Genomic DNA, 18,191 nt, shown 5'->3' on the forward strand with positions numbered 1-18,191 from the left:
TACACAGAAATGGTAGGAGAACGTTTAACCACCGAGTACTGGTCCATAGTTGATGGTTAACAAAAAGACTTCCCAACAACGTTGCTTACAACTGGACCACAAAGTGTGGCTTTAGTGTTAGGTTGAAAGGCCACAAAAGAAAAAAAGGATCAAAGTAAATTCTGTAGCACCTGTGCTGTATTTTACAGAAGTTACTTTCCAAGGAGACAACATCAGAAATTATTCTTCACATTAACCGCTTAATTATTATTTTTATTGTATTATTCAGAGAAGAATACATACAGATATCTTTTTGGTCACAGGGCACTTAAATAAAACAGGGATTGTTAGCATAGTTCAGCACATTGGGGGAAACAGACTTTTGAGCTCTTGATAATCTGGAAACATGCTTGGAGTATGGGTAGTTGAGAAGGGCATAAGCTTATATGTGAAGGGGGTCTATCAGGACTGGTCATTATTGCCCTTTAAGTAGCTTTACGTCCCCAATCTTCAGAGTTATTCAATTTTTACTTATTCAACATTTAATATATTTATTATTCAGGAATACCACACAGAACATGTGTGCAAATATAAGAGTGGCTACCAACAATTATATAGGATTCAGCAGTTTTCCTAGAATATCAATGAGAGAAAGACAGAAATACCAACTGAGATGTCAAAACTTCCGTCAGGTGCTCTGAAATTTGGGGTGAGCGGGAAGAGCACATTAAATAGGAATGGGTGGTGACTGAGTAGCCTAACATCACACAAATGTGGAATGCTCATTTAGATAGGTACTAGAGAACTCCTAGCAAGACTCTACACGAGTGATGGTAAGTTGTTCAATCAACATCCAATCCAATCCTCACCTGGCTTTCTCACACTGGCCCCCACAATAAGAGTTATCATCTTTGAGTTGAGGGAGCAAACATATAGAAATACCCAGCAGGACTGCAGGGGAAAAAAAACAATGTCAGCAGCTTGAACTGGGAAATCTGTAGCATACTTCAGTGAAGAGGAGAGTGGCTGAAGTTTTATCACACATATTCCCTTTCTTTAAATTATTAATTTTATATTAAAAAATGCTAATTGTGCAGGGTAAGGCAAAACTGCGTCTAAATTTTGTACATGAATTATATGTGGAGCTAAGAACCTCAAAGTACAAGGTGATTCACAAAGTTTCAGGGCTGGCTGCTACAAGTAGTTGGAAAGTGACTTTCAGGCCAGTTGGGACCAATCAGAACTGAGAAATGGACTAGGTATCACCTTTACAGAATCCTCTGGGCTACCTTAGAGCAGCTCATTCTCTATTTTAAAAAATAAATTGTTGAGTATGCTCCCTTTCTGTTAGCTTTCACTGTTAAAGTGGCAATGCCACACAGTGAAATCCTGATAAAGGTCATATTGCCAAAACTGGAAAAAAAAAGGTGCTCCTTAAAACCTGCAAACTTGTCATTTTTTTCTTGCTGGGGTTAATGGGACTTGACACAACTTTAAGTCCCAAATTAAACCACTGTGATTTTCTCGCATGTAGGTAGAGAAAACATGATCAATAGAAGATGCCTGTTTTTTTCTAAGATATAGGTATCTTTAAAATTTGCATTTCCCTTTTTATTTTTATTCTTTAGGGAATAAGCGAATTTAAAGTAAATTAGCATCTGGATTACCAGGCAGCACAATTTTGGGAGTGAAGCATTTCTGGAAATCAGCTAATTGATGTCCAATGCAAGTTTGCATACTATCTGCTCTACTCCCATATGGTGGCCTCTTTGTAATAAAGATGATGTCACCTGGAAATACATCACCACAGACAAGACCACAAATGTTTATTAACTAAGCACTGCAGATCTGCGCTAAACTATCACATTATTCTGGGTTAACTGAGCGTTCATCTGTGGTATATAGTTCCTACGAATGTGGCTCTATTTAATATAAAAACAGAAAATGCTGGAAATGTTCAGTAGGTCTGGCAGTATCTGTGGAGAGTGAAACAAAGTTAACTTTTCATGTCAATGTGGCTTTATTTGCCTGTTGTGGTATATTCCAAGGTGACACCACCTTCAAAGAGCCACATTACAGCAATCTGACCGCAAAGACTGAACATCACTAAGCAGTGAACAAGATATGGATTCCAAGAGGAAGCACAGCATTGTTCAGTGCTTGAAATGGAGTTACTATTATAAATTACAGAATTACATATTCCTCAGTGGGAAACCTTTGAGAGTTATGCACATCCTTCTCTAACATTGTTGAAGTTATAAAGAAAACCTAGTAGCAGGAATTCTCAGCAGCTAAATTCAAGAATTACAAATAGGTGACAACCAATAGTACTCTAGTCCAGTTGGTCTAGGCTTCAATGGCATTAAACCACTAGAGAAGCCTCTTAGTTTTAGACAAAGGTGAAGGTGGTCATGAAAGGCAATGGGCAAATGTCCTTCAGTAAGCCACTAGGTGCAATTATTATTGCTAGGCCTTCCTTCTGTACAAGGAACATTGAAAAAAGAAAATAGTGGAATAGTAAAAATTAAAATGAAAAAAGTTAAGAGATTCAAAAAAAGTGAGGAACCTTTAGTTTGTTTTGGATCATATTCAGTGCCCTGTTAACATTCTAGTGATCTAGGCTTTTCCTTTTTAAAAAAAAACTATATATAAAAACTAGATAAACCAACTGTTTCCTGGTTCATAATATTATTCTAATCCATAATGAAGCAGCAATGAAATCATATTAAAAGTAATTAATGTCATCACTATGTAGCAATGAGACTGGTTACTTATTACAATTAGTTATCAATTATGCCCCATAAAATAACTCCTTCAAAACAGTTAACATTTTCACCCAACTGTAGTAATGGATTCTCAGTGCAAACCAGAATGGAGCTCAACAGATATGCACACCTACAAGAAGTCACATAACTGTTAGCATGGTTTAGCATAAAACAAATATCCAGTAAAATAGAAAGCCAGGTGGTCAAGAATCATTTTCTCCACATATATATATGCAGCACAATCATCCTTCATATATTTTTTATATCTTTACTGCTACAGTTGGCACTAAAAATGATCTGCAGCAATCAGAAGCAAAAGACATAAAATCAAGTTAAAAGGTTTGCCCTGAAATAAAATAATTCTAACATGTTCTGCTCCTACAGCAGATTTCTCAGTACAGGCAAACAATATTTCCTTGGAGAATGAAAGGTGAATTCTGCCAGTTAGGCAGGGCCAAATGAAATGGGACGTCACACAACCCTTAGCATCACATTTTTTTGAAAAAACTGTCCAGCAGAGGTCTCATGCCATTATCTATTTTGCCGATTGACAACTGTGGCTGCTCCTTTCTTAGCTGCTATGTCCGCTGCTCTGTAGGTCTCATCTGAATGTCTCCAATCTGAAGCCAAACCAAAAGCAGTAGTCAGTTAAATAAATCCAATGCATACTTTTGAACAGTAAATTTGGGAATTTTATAACTCCAGTAACAGCAGTATAAATATTTCATTATACAGAGCAGCAATGAAAACGTTAAGTGTGAAGAATGGTGCTCATTATTGTGGGGGGAAATACTGCACATTGATGAGTAGAATACATCCTTTGCAAATCATCTGTATGAAACATGCAGCAAGAACACTCCGACGGGCAAGGCTAGGAAGCATTATTTAGCAGAATGAGGAAACCAGTGGAATATGCCAATATAAATAAAAAATGAAGTACATGCTTAAACTGTCAATAATTAATGGCCATGAGGACCAAGGAAAGCTATCGCTAACCCACTGGGGTTTTTCTTCTGTAAGGTGGTGAGAACAGAAGTTTGAACATTTAAAAAGAGCTGCTAATAAACTTATTTTTATACAATTTTTTAAAAAACCAAGTTACATAAAATATATAGCACTGAAGCAGGCCATTCGGCTCAACCAGTCCACATGACTGGTTTATGCCCCAATCGTGGCTCCCTTCATCCTTCCTTACCCAGCATACCTTCTCCCTTATATGCTCATCTAGCCTCTATACCATTTCCCTCAATCACTCCTTATAGTAGAAATTTCCACATTCTTACCACAGATAAAAAGATGTAGATCAGTGCATTCTCTGTGTCTACTTTTATATAACCTTTCATAATTTTAAAGAACTCTGTAAGGCCACCTCTCAGCCTTTTCAGGAGAGAGACCCAAAGCTGGGGGTCTCCTTTCCTGATAGGTATAACCTTGCAGTTCTGGTATCAAGCTTGTATATCTTCAGTGGCTTGTATTTTTATAATATGGCAACCAGAACCATTAAGAATAGTCCAAGTGTAGTCTAGCCAAGATTTAGCATAACTTCTCTATTTTTCAATTCTATCCTTGCAGAAATAAACAGCAATTTGTATATTTTGTACTCCAGAGTTGCTTTGCTTCTTGGCCTCATTTTATATGTTTAATTTCCAAGTAATATAAAACCACCTTATTTCACTTCCCAAAATGTAATACCTCTCATCTATCTATAAATTGAAATTCATTTGTCAAACTTATCCATTTCTTTATAAGTTTTCAGTTCTCAATGTTGACTACCTCTCCAATTTGGTGTCCTCAAATTTAGAAATTGTGTTTTTGATTTGAAAGTTTAAATTGTTAATAAAATTTATGAGACTTATGTCATCCCAGTTAACTTTGAGTTTCAACTTTATCTTGACGAACAAACATCTGGTTAGGAACATAGGAACGAGAAGAAGCCATGTGACCTCTCAAGACTTTGCCGCCCTTCAGCGAGGTCATGGCTAATCTGTAACCAAATTCCCTGTACCTGCCTTTGCCCCAGATCACTTAGTAACTTTGGATAATATAAAATCTATCAATCTCAGATTTAAATTTAACTCATCTAGCTTCAATTGCTGCTTGCAGAAAGAAGTTTAAAACTTATACACTCTTTGCATGTAGAAGTGTTCCCTAATTTCACTCCTGAAAGATCTGGCGCTAATTTTTACACTGCACCCTCTAATCTGGGGCTTCCTGACCTGTGGAAGTAGTTTCTGTCTATCTTGATATCTTGAAAATTTCATTCAAATAATCTCATAATCTTCCAAATTTCAGGAAATACAAACCTCTGTGTAATCTCTCATAATATTAACACTCAGAATTCAGATTTCTTTCCGGTAAATGTACACTAAATTCATTTCAAAGCCTATATCCTTCCTATACTAAAAGCAAAATACTACGGATGCTGGAAATTTGAAACAAAAACAGAAAATGCTGGAAAAGCTCAGCAGGTCTAACAGCATCTGTGGAGGGAAAGACAGAGTTAATGTTTCGAGTCCGTATGACTCTCCTTCAGAAGTTAAGAGAAGTAAAAATGTGATGAAATTGATACTGTTTAAGGGGGGTGGAGCGGATAGAAAGCCAGCGATAGGTGAAGGCAAGGGGAAGATTGACAAAGATGTCATGAACAAAAGGACAAAGCGTGTTAATGGTAGTGGTACTGGCTAAAGGAGATGCTGATGGTGGCATTAAGGTCAGGAAGCAGAATGTGCTAATAGCAGAACAAGGGTAAGCACTCTGGAAAGAACAACATGAATAAGGGACAGATGGCCCTAGTGGGGGTGGGGTGGGGGAGGGAATGGTGGTGGGAAAAAAGATCGAAAATAGGATAAAAGGTGCGGATAAAATAAAAATGGCAATAAATTAAATTAAGTGGATAAAAAATAAAAATAAAAAACAATATTGAAGAAAGGGTATAAAAAAGGGGTGAGGATGGATGAGGGAGTTCAAGGTCTGAAGTTGTCGAACTCAAATGTTAAGTCCGGAAGGCTGTAAAGTGCCTAATTGAAGGATGTTCCTCCAGTTTGCATTGGGATTCATTGGAACATTGCAGCAGGCCAAGAACGGACATGTGGGCATGCGAGCAGTATGGTGCGCTGAAATGGCAAGCGACAGGAAGGCCTGAGTCATGCTTGCGGACAGACTGAAGGTATTCTGCAAAGCGGTCACCCACTCTATGTGTGGTCTCTCCAATGTAGAGCAGACCACATTGGGAGCAGTGAATGCAGTAGACCAAATTGAAGGAGGTGCAACTGAAGTGCTGCTTCACCTGGAAGGAGTATTTGGGCCCTTGGATGGTGAGGGCGGGGGAAGTAAAGGGTGCAGGTGTTGCACCTTCTGCGATTGTATGGGAAAGTGCCATGGGAGGGGGAATGAGGTGTTGGGGGTGATGGAGGAGTGGACCAGGCCGTCCCAGACAGAACAGTCCCTAAGGAATGCCAACAGTTGGGGTGAAAGGAATGTGTGTTTGATGGTGTTATCATCCTGGAGCTGGTGGAAATGGTGGAGGATGATCCTTTGAATGCAGAGGCTGATGGGGTAAAAAGTGAGGACGGCGGTGGGGGGGGCCCTATTGTGGATCTGAGACGAAGAGGAAGGTGTGAGGGCAGAGGTGCGGGAGATGGCTCGGACACGGTTAAGGGCCCTGTCAACCACAGTAGGTGGAAAACCTCGGTGAAGGAAGGAAGACAGACATTTCAGAAGCGTGGCATTATCAGAACAGATGTGATAGAGGCAAAGAAACTGAGAGAATGGGATGGAGTCCTTACAGGAAGCAGGGAGTGAGCAGTTGTAGTTGAGGTAGCAGTGGGAGTTGGCAGGCTTGTAATGAATATTGGTGGACAGTCTATTACCGGAAATTGAGACAGAGATGTCAAGGAAGGGAAGTGTCAGAGATGGACCAGTGAAGTTGATGGTGGATTGTAAATCAGAAGCAAATTTGATAAATTTTTCCAGGTCCAGACAAGAGCATGAAGCGGCACCAAAACATTTATTGATGTACTGAAGGAAGAGTTGTGGGAGGCGGCCTAAGTCGGACTGGAATAAGGAATGTTCCACATACCCCATAAAGAGACAGGCATAACTGAGGCCCATGGAGGTACCTAAATAAAAGATTTGCTATGGGTACCCACATGGGCCCCAGTTATGCCCGTCTCTTTATGTGGCATGTGGAACATTCCTTGTTCCAGTCCTACTCAGGCCCTCTTCCACAACTCTTTCTCCGGTGCATCGATGACTACTTCGGTGCCGCTTCATGCTCTTGTTGTAGAAAAATTTATCAATTTTGCTTCCAATTTCCTCCATCACCTTCACATGGTCCATCTCCAACATTTCCCTTCCTTGACCTCTCTGTCTCAATTTCTGGTAATAGACTGACCACCAACATTCATGACAAGCCCATTGGCCCCCACAGCTACCTCAACTACAGCTCTTTACACCCTGCTTCCAGTAAGGACTCCAACCCATTGTCACAGTTCCTTTGCCTCCAGCGCATCTGTTCTCAAAATGCCACTTTTCAAAATGGCGCTTCTGACATGTCTTCCTTCTTCCTTAACCAAGGTTTCCCACTCACTGTGGTTAACTGGGCCCTCAACCATGTCTGACCCATCTCCCGCACCTCTGCCCTTACAGCTCCCTCGCCCTCCCAGAACCATGATTTGCCTCCGCAGTCAAAGGAGCATCCTCCGCCATTTCCACCAACTCTAGCATGATGCCACCACCAAACACATCTTTCCTTCACCCACCCATCGACATTCCATAGGGATTGTCCCTCCGGGACAACCTGGTCCATTCCTCCATCACTTCATCCCCCTCCCGTGGCACTTTTCCATACAATTGCAGAAGGTGCAACACCTGCCCCTTTATCTCTCCCTCCTCACCATCCAAGTGCCCAAACTCTCCTTTCAGATGAAGCAGCACTTCAATTGCACCTCCTTCAATTTGGTCTACTGCATTTGCTGCTCCCAATGCGGTGTCCTCTACGACGGAGAGGCCAAACAGACTGGGTGACCGCTATGCGGAACACCTTTGGTCTGTCCGTAAGCATGACCCAGACCTTCTTGTTGCTAGCCGTTTCAACACACCATACTGCTCTCATGCCCACATGTCCTTCCTTGGTCTGCTACAATGTTCCAGTGAAGCCCAATGCAAACTGGAGGAACACCACCTCATCTTCTGATTAGGCACTTTACAGCCTTCTGGACTTAACATTGAGTTCAACAGCTACCGAACATGAACTCTCTCCTCTATCCTCACCCCTTTTTTTATACCCTTTTTTCAATATTCATTTTTTTTTTATCCACTTAATTTTATTGATTTTCGTTTTTATGCATCGTTTTATCCCCATCTTTCATCCTATTTTCGACCTTTTTTCCCACCACCATCCCCTCCCCCACCCTAACTGGGCCATTTGTCCCTTGTTCATGTTGTTCTTTCCAGTGTGCTTACCCTTGTCCTGCTATTAGCACATTCTGCTTCCCGACCTTAATGCCACCATCAACACCTCCTTTAGCCAGTACCACTACCATTAACATCCACTTTGTCCTTTTTTTCATGACATCTTTGTCAATCTTCCCCTTGCCTTCACCTATTGCTGGCTTTCGATCCAGTTTCAACTGCTCTACCCCCCCTTAAACAGTATCAATTTCATCACATTTTTACTTCTCTTTAGTTCTGAAGGAGAGTCATACGGACTTGAAACGTTAACTTTGTCTTTCTCTGCACAGATGCTGTTAGACCTGCTGAGCTTTTCCAGTATTCTGTTTTTGTATCCTTCATATGGTGGGCTGCCCAGAACTGCTCATAGTACAACTCCCTTGTATTACAATCTTTTAGATACAAATCGAGGCATTCCATTGGCCTTTGAAGACCTCCAAAGTTGCATCCTTGCTGACAATATATCCTTATGTATCAGGTCACTTTCCAAGTGTATGGCAACGACATGCTCTATCACTACACTGACAGCATTGATTACACCACCATTTTGCCTTTTTAATATCATGGAAAATACCATAACATTTTCCGGTATAGCACTGGAAACACCAAACCTTTATGTGGGTCTTGCTTAAAACTTAATACTCTAGCCTCAGACTCTATGCTCTATGTTTACTGAACTGCACTGGCTTCCTGTCCCTCAACACCTCAAATTTGACTGCTTCATCTTTACTTGCAAGTGCACTATAATTTCACCCCAATTTACTTCTGACCTCCTCCAGTCATCCATTTATCCTTCCAACCCTACCCTGACCTCCTTTGGTTCATCATTACGAAGCAGTCCTCAGCTATTCCACTCTATTCTTGGAACTTTATTTCCTTGCAGTTTTAAAAGTCGGCTCAAAATCTATCCTTTCAACTGTGCTTTCAGTCATCTTGCAGTATGGGTTTCTCCTGTGAATCATCTTGCAATATTTTAGGCATTAAGTACTAAAGGAAAGTGCAATTGGTGTTTAAAAAAAAAAGAATGATTGAGATAATCATGGAAGTGATTCTCACTGAAACTCAAACTGTGCAATGGGATATCTATAATTACTTGATGATGGATTGTTACCTGAACATGAAGAGGTGAACTCAAGATGTAAACAACAGCACTGGCCAAATCCTCTGCCTTCAGACACTAAGAAAAATAATATAGGTTGTCAAATAAAGTTCGATTTGCAACAGATAGAAGATGAAAATACAATTAATATTGAGTACGGTTCTGTACTGCACTAAACATGCAAAGTACCTTTTATGGGAAAGGTGGATAAACTTTAGAAGCAGCTAGCCCAGACATGATAGACTAAATAGCCTCTTCTGTGCTGTAAACTTTAATAATCACAATTTTTTTAGCGTCTTACTCTGATGATTTTGTTCAGTATGAAAGACAGTTGTTCAAGCCTTCTGATTGATAGGAAATTGTGATATATCTTACAAATGGTTCCAGTCGAACAAATAAAAGTTCTCTTGCATTACAAAGCAAGGGGAAGGCACAACCTCTTAATTTGGGGCTCACTGCCAGATATGGGTTCCAGGCTCAAGCATTGCTTGGATCTTTAATCACCCAATCAACTTAGCTCTCAGATTCACTGCTATTTAGGGCACTTTGTAGATAAAGCTATTTCCTAAACTTAAGCATATTTCTTGCAGCACTATTGTGGACTTCCTTGTCTTTGCCAGTGACATTTAGAAACAGCAAGAAGAATCCACAGTTCATCAGTTTTGTCTTTATTATTTTACTATAACTAACAAATGGCAGAATTCTACCCATAAGGTAGGTATTGAAATATGAATTGCTCAGATTGAAATATATACCATGGGTGAACAGGATAACTCACTTGGTTCCTGTAAGTTCATTCTTTTACTGCTAACACGAGGTCTAAAATCTGATCAGATCATGTTTCAGTCACTTTAGTCTCTTGTCCTAAGATTAATTGAAGAGGTGAAAGCTGCTTTAATTTATTTAAAATGTTTAAAATTTCCTTAACAGCAATAAAGGTAGAAATGACCTCTTGAGAAAGCTACCTTAACCCTTTTTTCAATAATACAGAAAAGTATTCTAAATTTTGAGTTTAGCACTCAGTATTTAGGATACACTTTTTTTTCCCCCCCCCCCCCCCCCCCCCCCCCCCCCCCCCCCCCCCCCCCCCCCCCCCCTCTGTGATAAAAAGTGCAGTCCATCCTGTAGGTCAGTTCTAAATGGTTATATAACACAAAGTGCTAATCACATTAAATTATCTGGTGTAGGCTCATTTTCAGAATTATTAACTGAGGGAGGTTCCCATGAGCTACACACACACACAGACACACACACACACACACACACACACACAGACACACACACACACACACACACACACAGACACACAGACACACACACACACACACACACACACACACACACACACACACACACACACACACACGCTTACTGCCAATAGTTTCTGTTGCCCGAAAGCTGGCATTGATGTTTTTTTTAAAAAGATACATCAACGAATAGTTTGGCCTCCTCACTGCAGGGCTGCTAAAACGTAGTGCACAGTACTGAACCTGAGACTCCTGGCTGATTCCCAAAGATATATGCAGACACACGAGTGAGAAGCTGATAATGGCAAAAATAGTGAGACATTGCCAGCATCCCCTCTCCTGAGAGAGGGGTTATCAAAGTGCATGGAAATTTAAACTAACTCTCTCTGATATTACATTGGGATAGTGTTTAGAACCTGGGCTGTAACTTCACAGAGATAGTGGTGCATTGTCAGAGAATATTGCTGCATCTCATGCCAAATCACATCACATCACTTACATGAGGATTAGAATTAGCTGTGAATCCCCTAATTTTTTTTCTTTATTCATTCACAGGATGTGGGCTTTGCTGGCTGGGCCAGCATTTATTGCCCATCCCTGGTTACCCTTGAAAAGGTGGTGATGAGCTGCCATCTTGAACCACTGCTGTCCATGTGGTGTAGATACACCCACAGTGCTGTTGGGAGGGGAGTTCAAGGTTTTTGACCCAGCAACAGTGAAGGAACAGCAGGATGGTGAGTGACTTGGAGGGGAATTTCCAGGTGGTGGTGTTCCCATCTGCTGCCCTTATCCTTCTGGGTGGTAGTGGTCATGCGTTTGGAAAGTGCCGTCTAAGCAGCGTTGGTGAATTCCTGCAGTGTATCTTGTAGATGGTAAACTGCTGCTACGGTATGTCAGTGGCGGAGGGGGTGAAGGTTTGTGGATGTGGTGCCAATCAGGTGGACTGCCTTCTCCTGGATAATGTCCAGCTTCTTTAGTGTTGTGGGAGCTGCACTCATCCAGGCAAGTGGGGAGTATTCCGTCACACTCTTGACTGGTGCCTTGTAGATGGTGGACAGGCTTTGGGGAGTCAGGTGGTGAGTTACTCGTCACACAATTCCTCTGACCTGCTCTTGTAGCCACCGTATTGATATGGCTAGTCCAGTTCAGTTTCTGGTCAATGGTAGCCCCCACCAGGATGTTGTTAGTGGGGAATTCAGTGATGGTAATGACATTGAACATCCAAGGGGCAATGGTTGGATCCTCTGTTGTTGGAGATGGTCATTGTCTGACACTTAGTGTGGCACAAATGTTACTTGCCACTTGTCAGTCCAAGCCTGGATATTGTTCAGGTCTTGCTGCATTTGGACATAGACTGCTTCAGTGTCTGAGGAGTCACAAATGGTGCTGAACATTACTGATTGCACAAACACTTCTGACCTTATGATGGAAGGAACGTCATTGATGAAGCAGCTGAATACTAATGCTGAATATCGAATACTGATGATAATGCTGAACCCCCTAATGCCTAGAATGCATTGCCGAGACCCATTTGAACAACAGTCAATTGGACAACGTTGTCTATGGAACCATAGTTCAGCTCAAGTCAGGGTCTCAAGGAGAGAAGGTTCTGAAAAACCAGTACCAATGTACAAGTCCATTCCAGGTTTTACCAATCAACTCTAATTGTGATTTGCCAGCTGATATAAGTTACATAGGATTTCCACTGTATCTTCAGTCAGCTGAGTGCAGATTTGCAAAGGTTAAAATTTAACATATGCAGAAATGAAGATATTAGGAATATACAAGGAAGTACAGAATAATTTTAATATACATAATCGTCAGATTATAGCACAATGGACTCCTAGGGTCACAGAATGATACTGCACAGAAGGGGGCCATTCAGCCCATTGTGCCTGTGCTGTCTCTTTGGTGGTGCTATCCAATAAATCTCATTATTCTGTTTTTCCCCCATAGCCCTGTACTTTTTTTTCTTTTCAGGTATTGATCCAATTCTTTTTTGAATGTTATTACCGAATTTGCTTCCCCACCCCTCTCAGGCCATATATTCCAGATCACAATTCACTGTAAAAAAAAAAAACTTTATCACCTTAAGTTTGTCCCCTCTGGCTACCAACCCTTCTGCCACCGGGAACAGTTTCATCTTATTTACTCTAACAAAACTATTTATGTCTTTGGATACCTTTATCAAAACTTCTCTTAACTTTCTCTGCTCGAAAAAGAGAACAACCCCAGTTTTTCCAGTCTCTTCACATGGCTGAGGTCAATCAACCTTGGTGCCATTTTAGCGGATATCTTTCACACTTGCTCCAAAGTCTTGACATCCTTCCTAAAGTGCGATGCGCAGAACTGAACACCCAATCAGGCTCAACCAGTTTTATAAAAGCTAAATGTAATTTCTTGTTTGCACACGCTATTGCTCTATTAAGAAAACCAAGCATACAATTTTTTCAAACAAAAAAATTCTCAATTGCCCTGCCACCTTCAAAGGCTTGTCTGCATACTGCCCCCAGCTCTCTCTGCTCCTATAGCCCCTTTAAAATCGTACCTTTTAATTTCTATTGTCTCCCCTAATCCTTCCTGCCAAAAATGTATCCTTTCACACTTCATCTGCCACATGTCTGCCCATTTTACCAATCTATTGCCTCCTGATGTCTGTTATAAGTGTTTCATTGTATTCTACATTTATGAGTTACATTGGAATTATGGCCTGTATACCCAAGTCCAGGTCACGAATATATTACTGAAAAAAAGAGACATTTTCCGTTGAAGCTTTTCATCCTGCACTCATCAGGGCAATTTGCAAGAAAATACCAATGTCTGGGAAACAACATATTTATACTGTATGAGAGGAAAGTGCTGATTGGTTGGCAAGTAGACTCTTTACGACCTATCTTATCTATGATCGATTCTGCACAACATAAATTATTCAAATAGCTGGGTGAATTGTTACAACCAGTTTTGAGAACGTTTTCCAGATACACGGTGAAGTCTTTCTTCATTTTTGCGAAGTCCATACAGGACTTGCATATCGATTGCAATTCTGTATCCCAGTGCTCATTTGACATTGCTAGCCTATTCACCAATGTTCCACTTATGGAAACCATATATATTTGCACTACAGCACTACATCATGGCGATCTAGATCCACCATCATTGCCTGAATCAGTAATCAGTGAACTTATGGACTGGGCAACTTGCGCAGTTGAGTTCAGTTTTAATACACCATGCAAGCCCAAATAGATGGTGTCGTCATGGGATTCCCTCTGGGCCCAGCTCTCGCAAATACCTTTGTTGGGTTCCATGAGAAACAGGTTTTCGATGAAATGACAGCCAATCTCCTACCCCTTGCAAATTTTCAATAAGTGGATGATACGTTTGCTATATTTAAATCTGCAGCTGCATGTAACAATTTCTTTACATGTCTTAATGGGTTCCAACCTGCGCACAGATTCACCTTTGAAATGGAGCAGTCAAATGAACTCCCTTTCCTTGACAAACTAGCTGAGAAAACTGCCAGAGCGTTCTCCACCATGGTCTACCACAAGCCTACCTTCACTGGTCAATGCACACGTTGGGATTCTTACAGTTCCACATGCTTTAAGATTGGCCTTAATAGCAATCTTGTAAATGGGGCTTGAACCATTTGTTCACCGTGTAAGCTTGATGCTGAAACAGGGCGCAAAGACATCCTGCAGGATAATGGCTACCCTGGTCAAGTCATTTCATGCTGTATATCACGCAAACTCTTGAACGGGCCCAAGGCCATCAATTTAAGCCCTGAAAAGTGACCAGTCTATCTCCAATTACTCTGAAACGGCATGGTATCTCAAAAATTTGAGCAACAGATGAAGCCAGCTATTTCACGCTGCTACAATGCAGTAACAACACGAATGCTATCCGCCACTAACAGGATGCTGCCAGCAAGCCAAAAGGACATTTTGCCTATCACATAAACGAGTAATGTGGTGTGTGAATTTCAGTGCCAGTGCAATGCTGGGTATATAGGCCGTACGATCTGCCAGTCTTTGGGAGCTATCAAACAGCATGTCCCAGCCACTGTTCATAACAGGCAAGGTGCGGATCATAGCCAAACAGCCCGTGCTTGCAAAACTCAAAACAGTGTCCAACATTAGATGTGATTCCACAATTGGACAACACTTTCTAAATAACCCTCAGTATGCTAAGAATTACATTGACAACCAGTTTAAAATCATTTAGACGGGTTTGCAGTGTGGCGCATTTGATGTGTGCTGGAAGTAACATATATTAATACAGGGCCTTGTTCTTTGCAGACAGAAAGGACATCTACATACATTGTGCCTGTTTCAGCTGAACAAAATGAGTGACAGCATTCATTGGTTCATTCCCCAGGGCAATGTATTGATTAATCAAGCTGCTTGGTTTAAATTGCAAACAATGCTTGACAGTTAACTGCCAATCACAATCAACTGATGCATTCTCCATAGCAACACTTGTACCAGAGTCCACTTGCCAACCAATCAGCACTCTCTTCTCATACAGTATGAATTGTTGTTTCCCCTGACATTGGTATTTTCTTGCAAATTGTCCTGATGAGTGCAAGACAAAAAACTTTGACAAAAAAATCTTTTTTTCAGCAATATTCAAGTTCAGTACTATCAAACAATTCATTAATATATATCCAAAAAGAGCAGTGGTCTTAATACCATTCTGTGGAACACACTGCATACTTCCCTCTAATCTGAAAAATTGCTCATCAATACTCTACTTTTTGTCCCTTAGTCAATTTTGTATCCATGTTTTAATTCCATGGGCTTTAATTTTTCTAAAAAATCTATTATGTGTTACTTAGTCAAAGATCTTTTTAAAAGTCTAGATACACAAAATCAACCACACCACGACCCTGATCAATCCTCTCAGTTACTTCAAAAAACTCAATCAAGTTAGCCAAACACCCTTTCCTGTAACAAATCTCATGTTGTTAGCCTATACCCTGTTAAATGCTTATTCATTTTGTCCCAGATCATTGTCTCTACTGACATTTGGTTAATTGGCTTGTAGTTACCAGGAATATCTCTGCCCCCTTTTTTTTGTTAAACAAGGATGTTAAATTTGCAACCTTCAAGTCCTCTGGCACCACTGGCATATCTGAGGAGATTGGGAAGATTGTGGCCAAAGCCTCTGCAATCTGTATCCTTACTTCCCTCAGTAACCTAGGATGTATCCCAGTAAAATAAAAGCAAAATACTGCAGGTGCTGGAAATCTGAAATAAAAACAGAAAATGCTGGAAAAACTCAGCATGTCTGTTATCATCTGTGGAGAGAGAAACAGAATTAACATTTCAACTCTGTACAACTCTTCTTCAGAGCTGTAGAGATAGATATGTGATGGATTTTATACTGTTAAAAAGAGGAGGTAGAGCAAAATAGAAGGTCAGGGATAAATGGGAGCTCAGGAGAGATTCGACAAATATGTCATGGACAAGGCAAAGGGAATGTTAATGGTAGTGTTAAAGGCTAAAGGAGGTGACAATAGTGGCATAAAGGTCAGGTAGCAGAACGTGTTAATAGCAGAACAAGGGCCAGCACTCTCACAACTCTTCTTCCAGTACATTGATGACTATATTGATGCCTTCCATGCCCTTGCCTGGGCCTGGAAAAATTTAAATTGGTTTTGCTTCCAATTTCCACCCTTCTCTCATCTTCAGAGTCCAAAATTCATTGAGGCAAGGGCGTAGGGGAATAAAACTGAGCCCTTTGCTGAGCATAAAACTTATAGCATCAGAGAGAGGAAGGTCAGTGGGTATAGTGAATACACAACAGGAGCTGGGATTAGAAATCAATTAGTCCAGTCCCTTCCCACCTACTTTCATGATTCCTCTGATGCCCTATGTCAAATTATCAATTGCCAGTTTCCTGGCCCTAACCGCCTCCTCTTCACTATGGACATCCAATCCCTCTACATCTCAATCCCCCGCCAGGATGGTCCAAGGCCTCTCCGCTTCTTCCTTGAATAGAGGCCCGAACAATCCTCATCCATTACCACTCTCCTCTGCCTGGCTGAACTTGTTCTCTCATTGGGCAGTTTCTCCTTTAACTTGGCACACTTCCTTCAAATAAAAGGCAAGGCAAGGGGTGCCCGCATGGGCCTCAAGTTATGCTTGCCTTTTTGTGGGATATGTGGAACGTTTCTTGCTCCAGTTGTACTCAGGCCCCCACGCACAACTCTTTCTCTGGTACATCGATGACTGTATTGGTGTCGCTTCATGCTCTCGTCTGGACCTGGAAAAATTCATCAATTTTGCTCCCCTTCACATGGTCCTACTCCAACACTTCCCTTTTTTTCCCTCGACATCTGTGCCTCCATTTCTGGTGATACACCATCTACCAACATTCATTACAAGTCCATCGACTCCCACAGCTACACCTCCTCAAATCTCGCTTCCTATAAGGATTTCATACCATTTTCCTAGTTTCTCCGCCTCCGTCGCATCTGTTCTGATGACTCAACATTCCAAAACAGCGCTTCTGACATGCCTTCCTTTTTCCTGAGCTGAGGCTCCCCCCACACTGTGGCTGACAGTGCCCTCAACCATGTCTGACCCACTTCCTATATTTCTGCCCTCAACCCTTCCCATCCCTCCCAGAACCTTAATAGGGCTCCCCCGTCCTCACTTTTCATCCCATCAGCCTCCACATTCAAAGAATCACTCTCCGCCATTTCCACCAACTCCAGCACAACGCTAGCCAGAAATACATCTTCCCCTCCCCTATCAAAGGAAGCATTCCCTCCATGAAACGCTGGTCCACTCCTATCACCCCTATTACTTCTTACCCTTCCAATGTAATCGCAACAGGTATAACATCTACCCCTTTACCTCCTCCCTCCTCACTGTCCCAAAGACTACTTTCAGGTGAAGCAGCAATTCACTTGCACTTCTTTCAATTTGGTCTGTTGCATTCTCTGCTCACAACGTGATCTCCTCTACACTGGGGAGGCTTAACGTAGACTGGGTAACTGCTTTGTGGGGCACCTTTGCTCAATCTGCAAGCATGACCCTGACCTTCCTGTCACTTGCTATTTCAATTCACTATCTTGCTCTCACATCCACATTTCTGATCTTGGCCTGCTACAATGTTCCAGAACAGCCCAGCGCAAACTGGAGGAAGAGCACCTCACCTTCCAATTGGCCACTTTACAGCCTTCTGGACTTAACACTGAGTTAAACAACTTCAAACCATGAACTCTGTCCTCCATATATTTTTTTTCCCCAAACCCTTCCCCCCACAAGACTTCGTCTGTAACGATCTCATGCTCTGCTTTCAGAGAGCGCTGACCCTTGTTCTGCTATTAACACCTTCTGCTAACTGACCTTTATGCACTATTAACACCTGCCTTAGTCTTTAACACAATCATTACCACTCCCTTTGTCTTATGTCCATGACATCTTTGTCAAAATCACCTGAGCTCCTACCTATTCCTGACCTTCTATTTTGCTCCATCTCTCTCCAACAGTATAAACCCCATCACATTTCGACCTCTCTTCAGCTCTGAAGGGTCTTATAAACTTAAAACGTTAACTTTGTTTCTCCCTCCACAAATGCTGGCAAATTCGTTGACCTTTTCCAGCATTTTCCGTTTTTATTTTAGATTTCTAGCATCTGCAG

The 18,191-nt window shown here is 41.4% G+C and overlaps 1 protein-coding gene across 2 annotated transcripts in view; it reads right to left on the minus strand.

Moving 5' to 3' along the window:
• Positions 1 to 231: 231 nt before the first annotated feature.
• The window catches only part of dhrs11a (dehydrogenase/reductase 11a), a 91,428-nt gene continuing 73,468 nt past the window's right edge, over positions 232 to 18,191 (minus strand). For both annotated transcript variants that reach the window (XM_041197338.1, XM_041197337.1), the window contains 2 exons: positions 9,307 to 9,372; positions 232 to 3,364 (listed from right to left, as the gene is read on the minus strand). In XM_041197338.1, coding sequence (XP_041053272.1) covers positions 3,323 to 3,364; positions 9,307 to 9,372 — 108 coding nt within the window. In that variant the 3' untranslated portion in view covers positions 232 to 3,322. The remainder of the gene's footprint in view (positions 3,365 to 9,306; positions 9,373 to 18,191) is intronic.

Source organism: Carcharodon carcharias, chromosome 10 (assembly GCF_017639515.1).
Source record: "Carcharodon carcharias isolate sCarCar2 chromosome 10, sCarCar2.pri, whole genome shotgun sequence".
In the NCBI taxonomy this organism is placed as follows: domain Eukaryota; kingdom Metazoa; phylum Chordata; class Chondrichthyes; order Lamniformes; family Lamnidae; genus Carcharodon; species Carcharodon carcharias.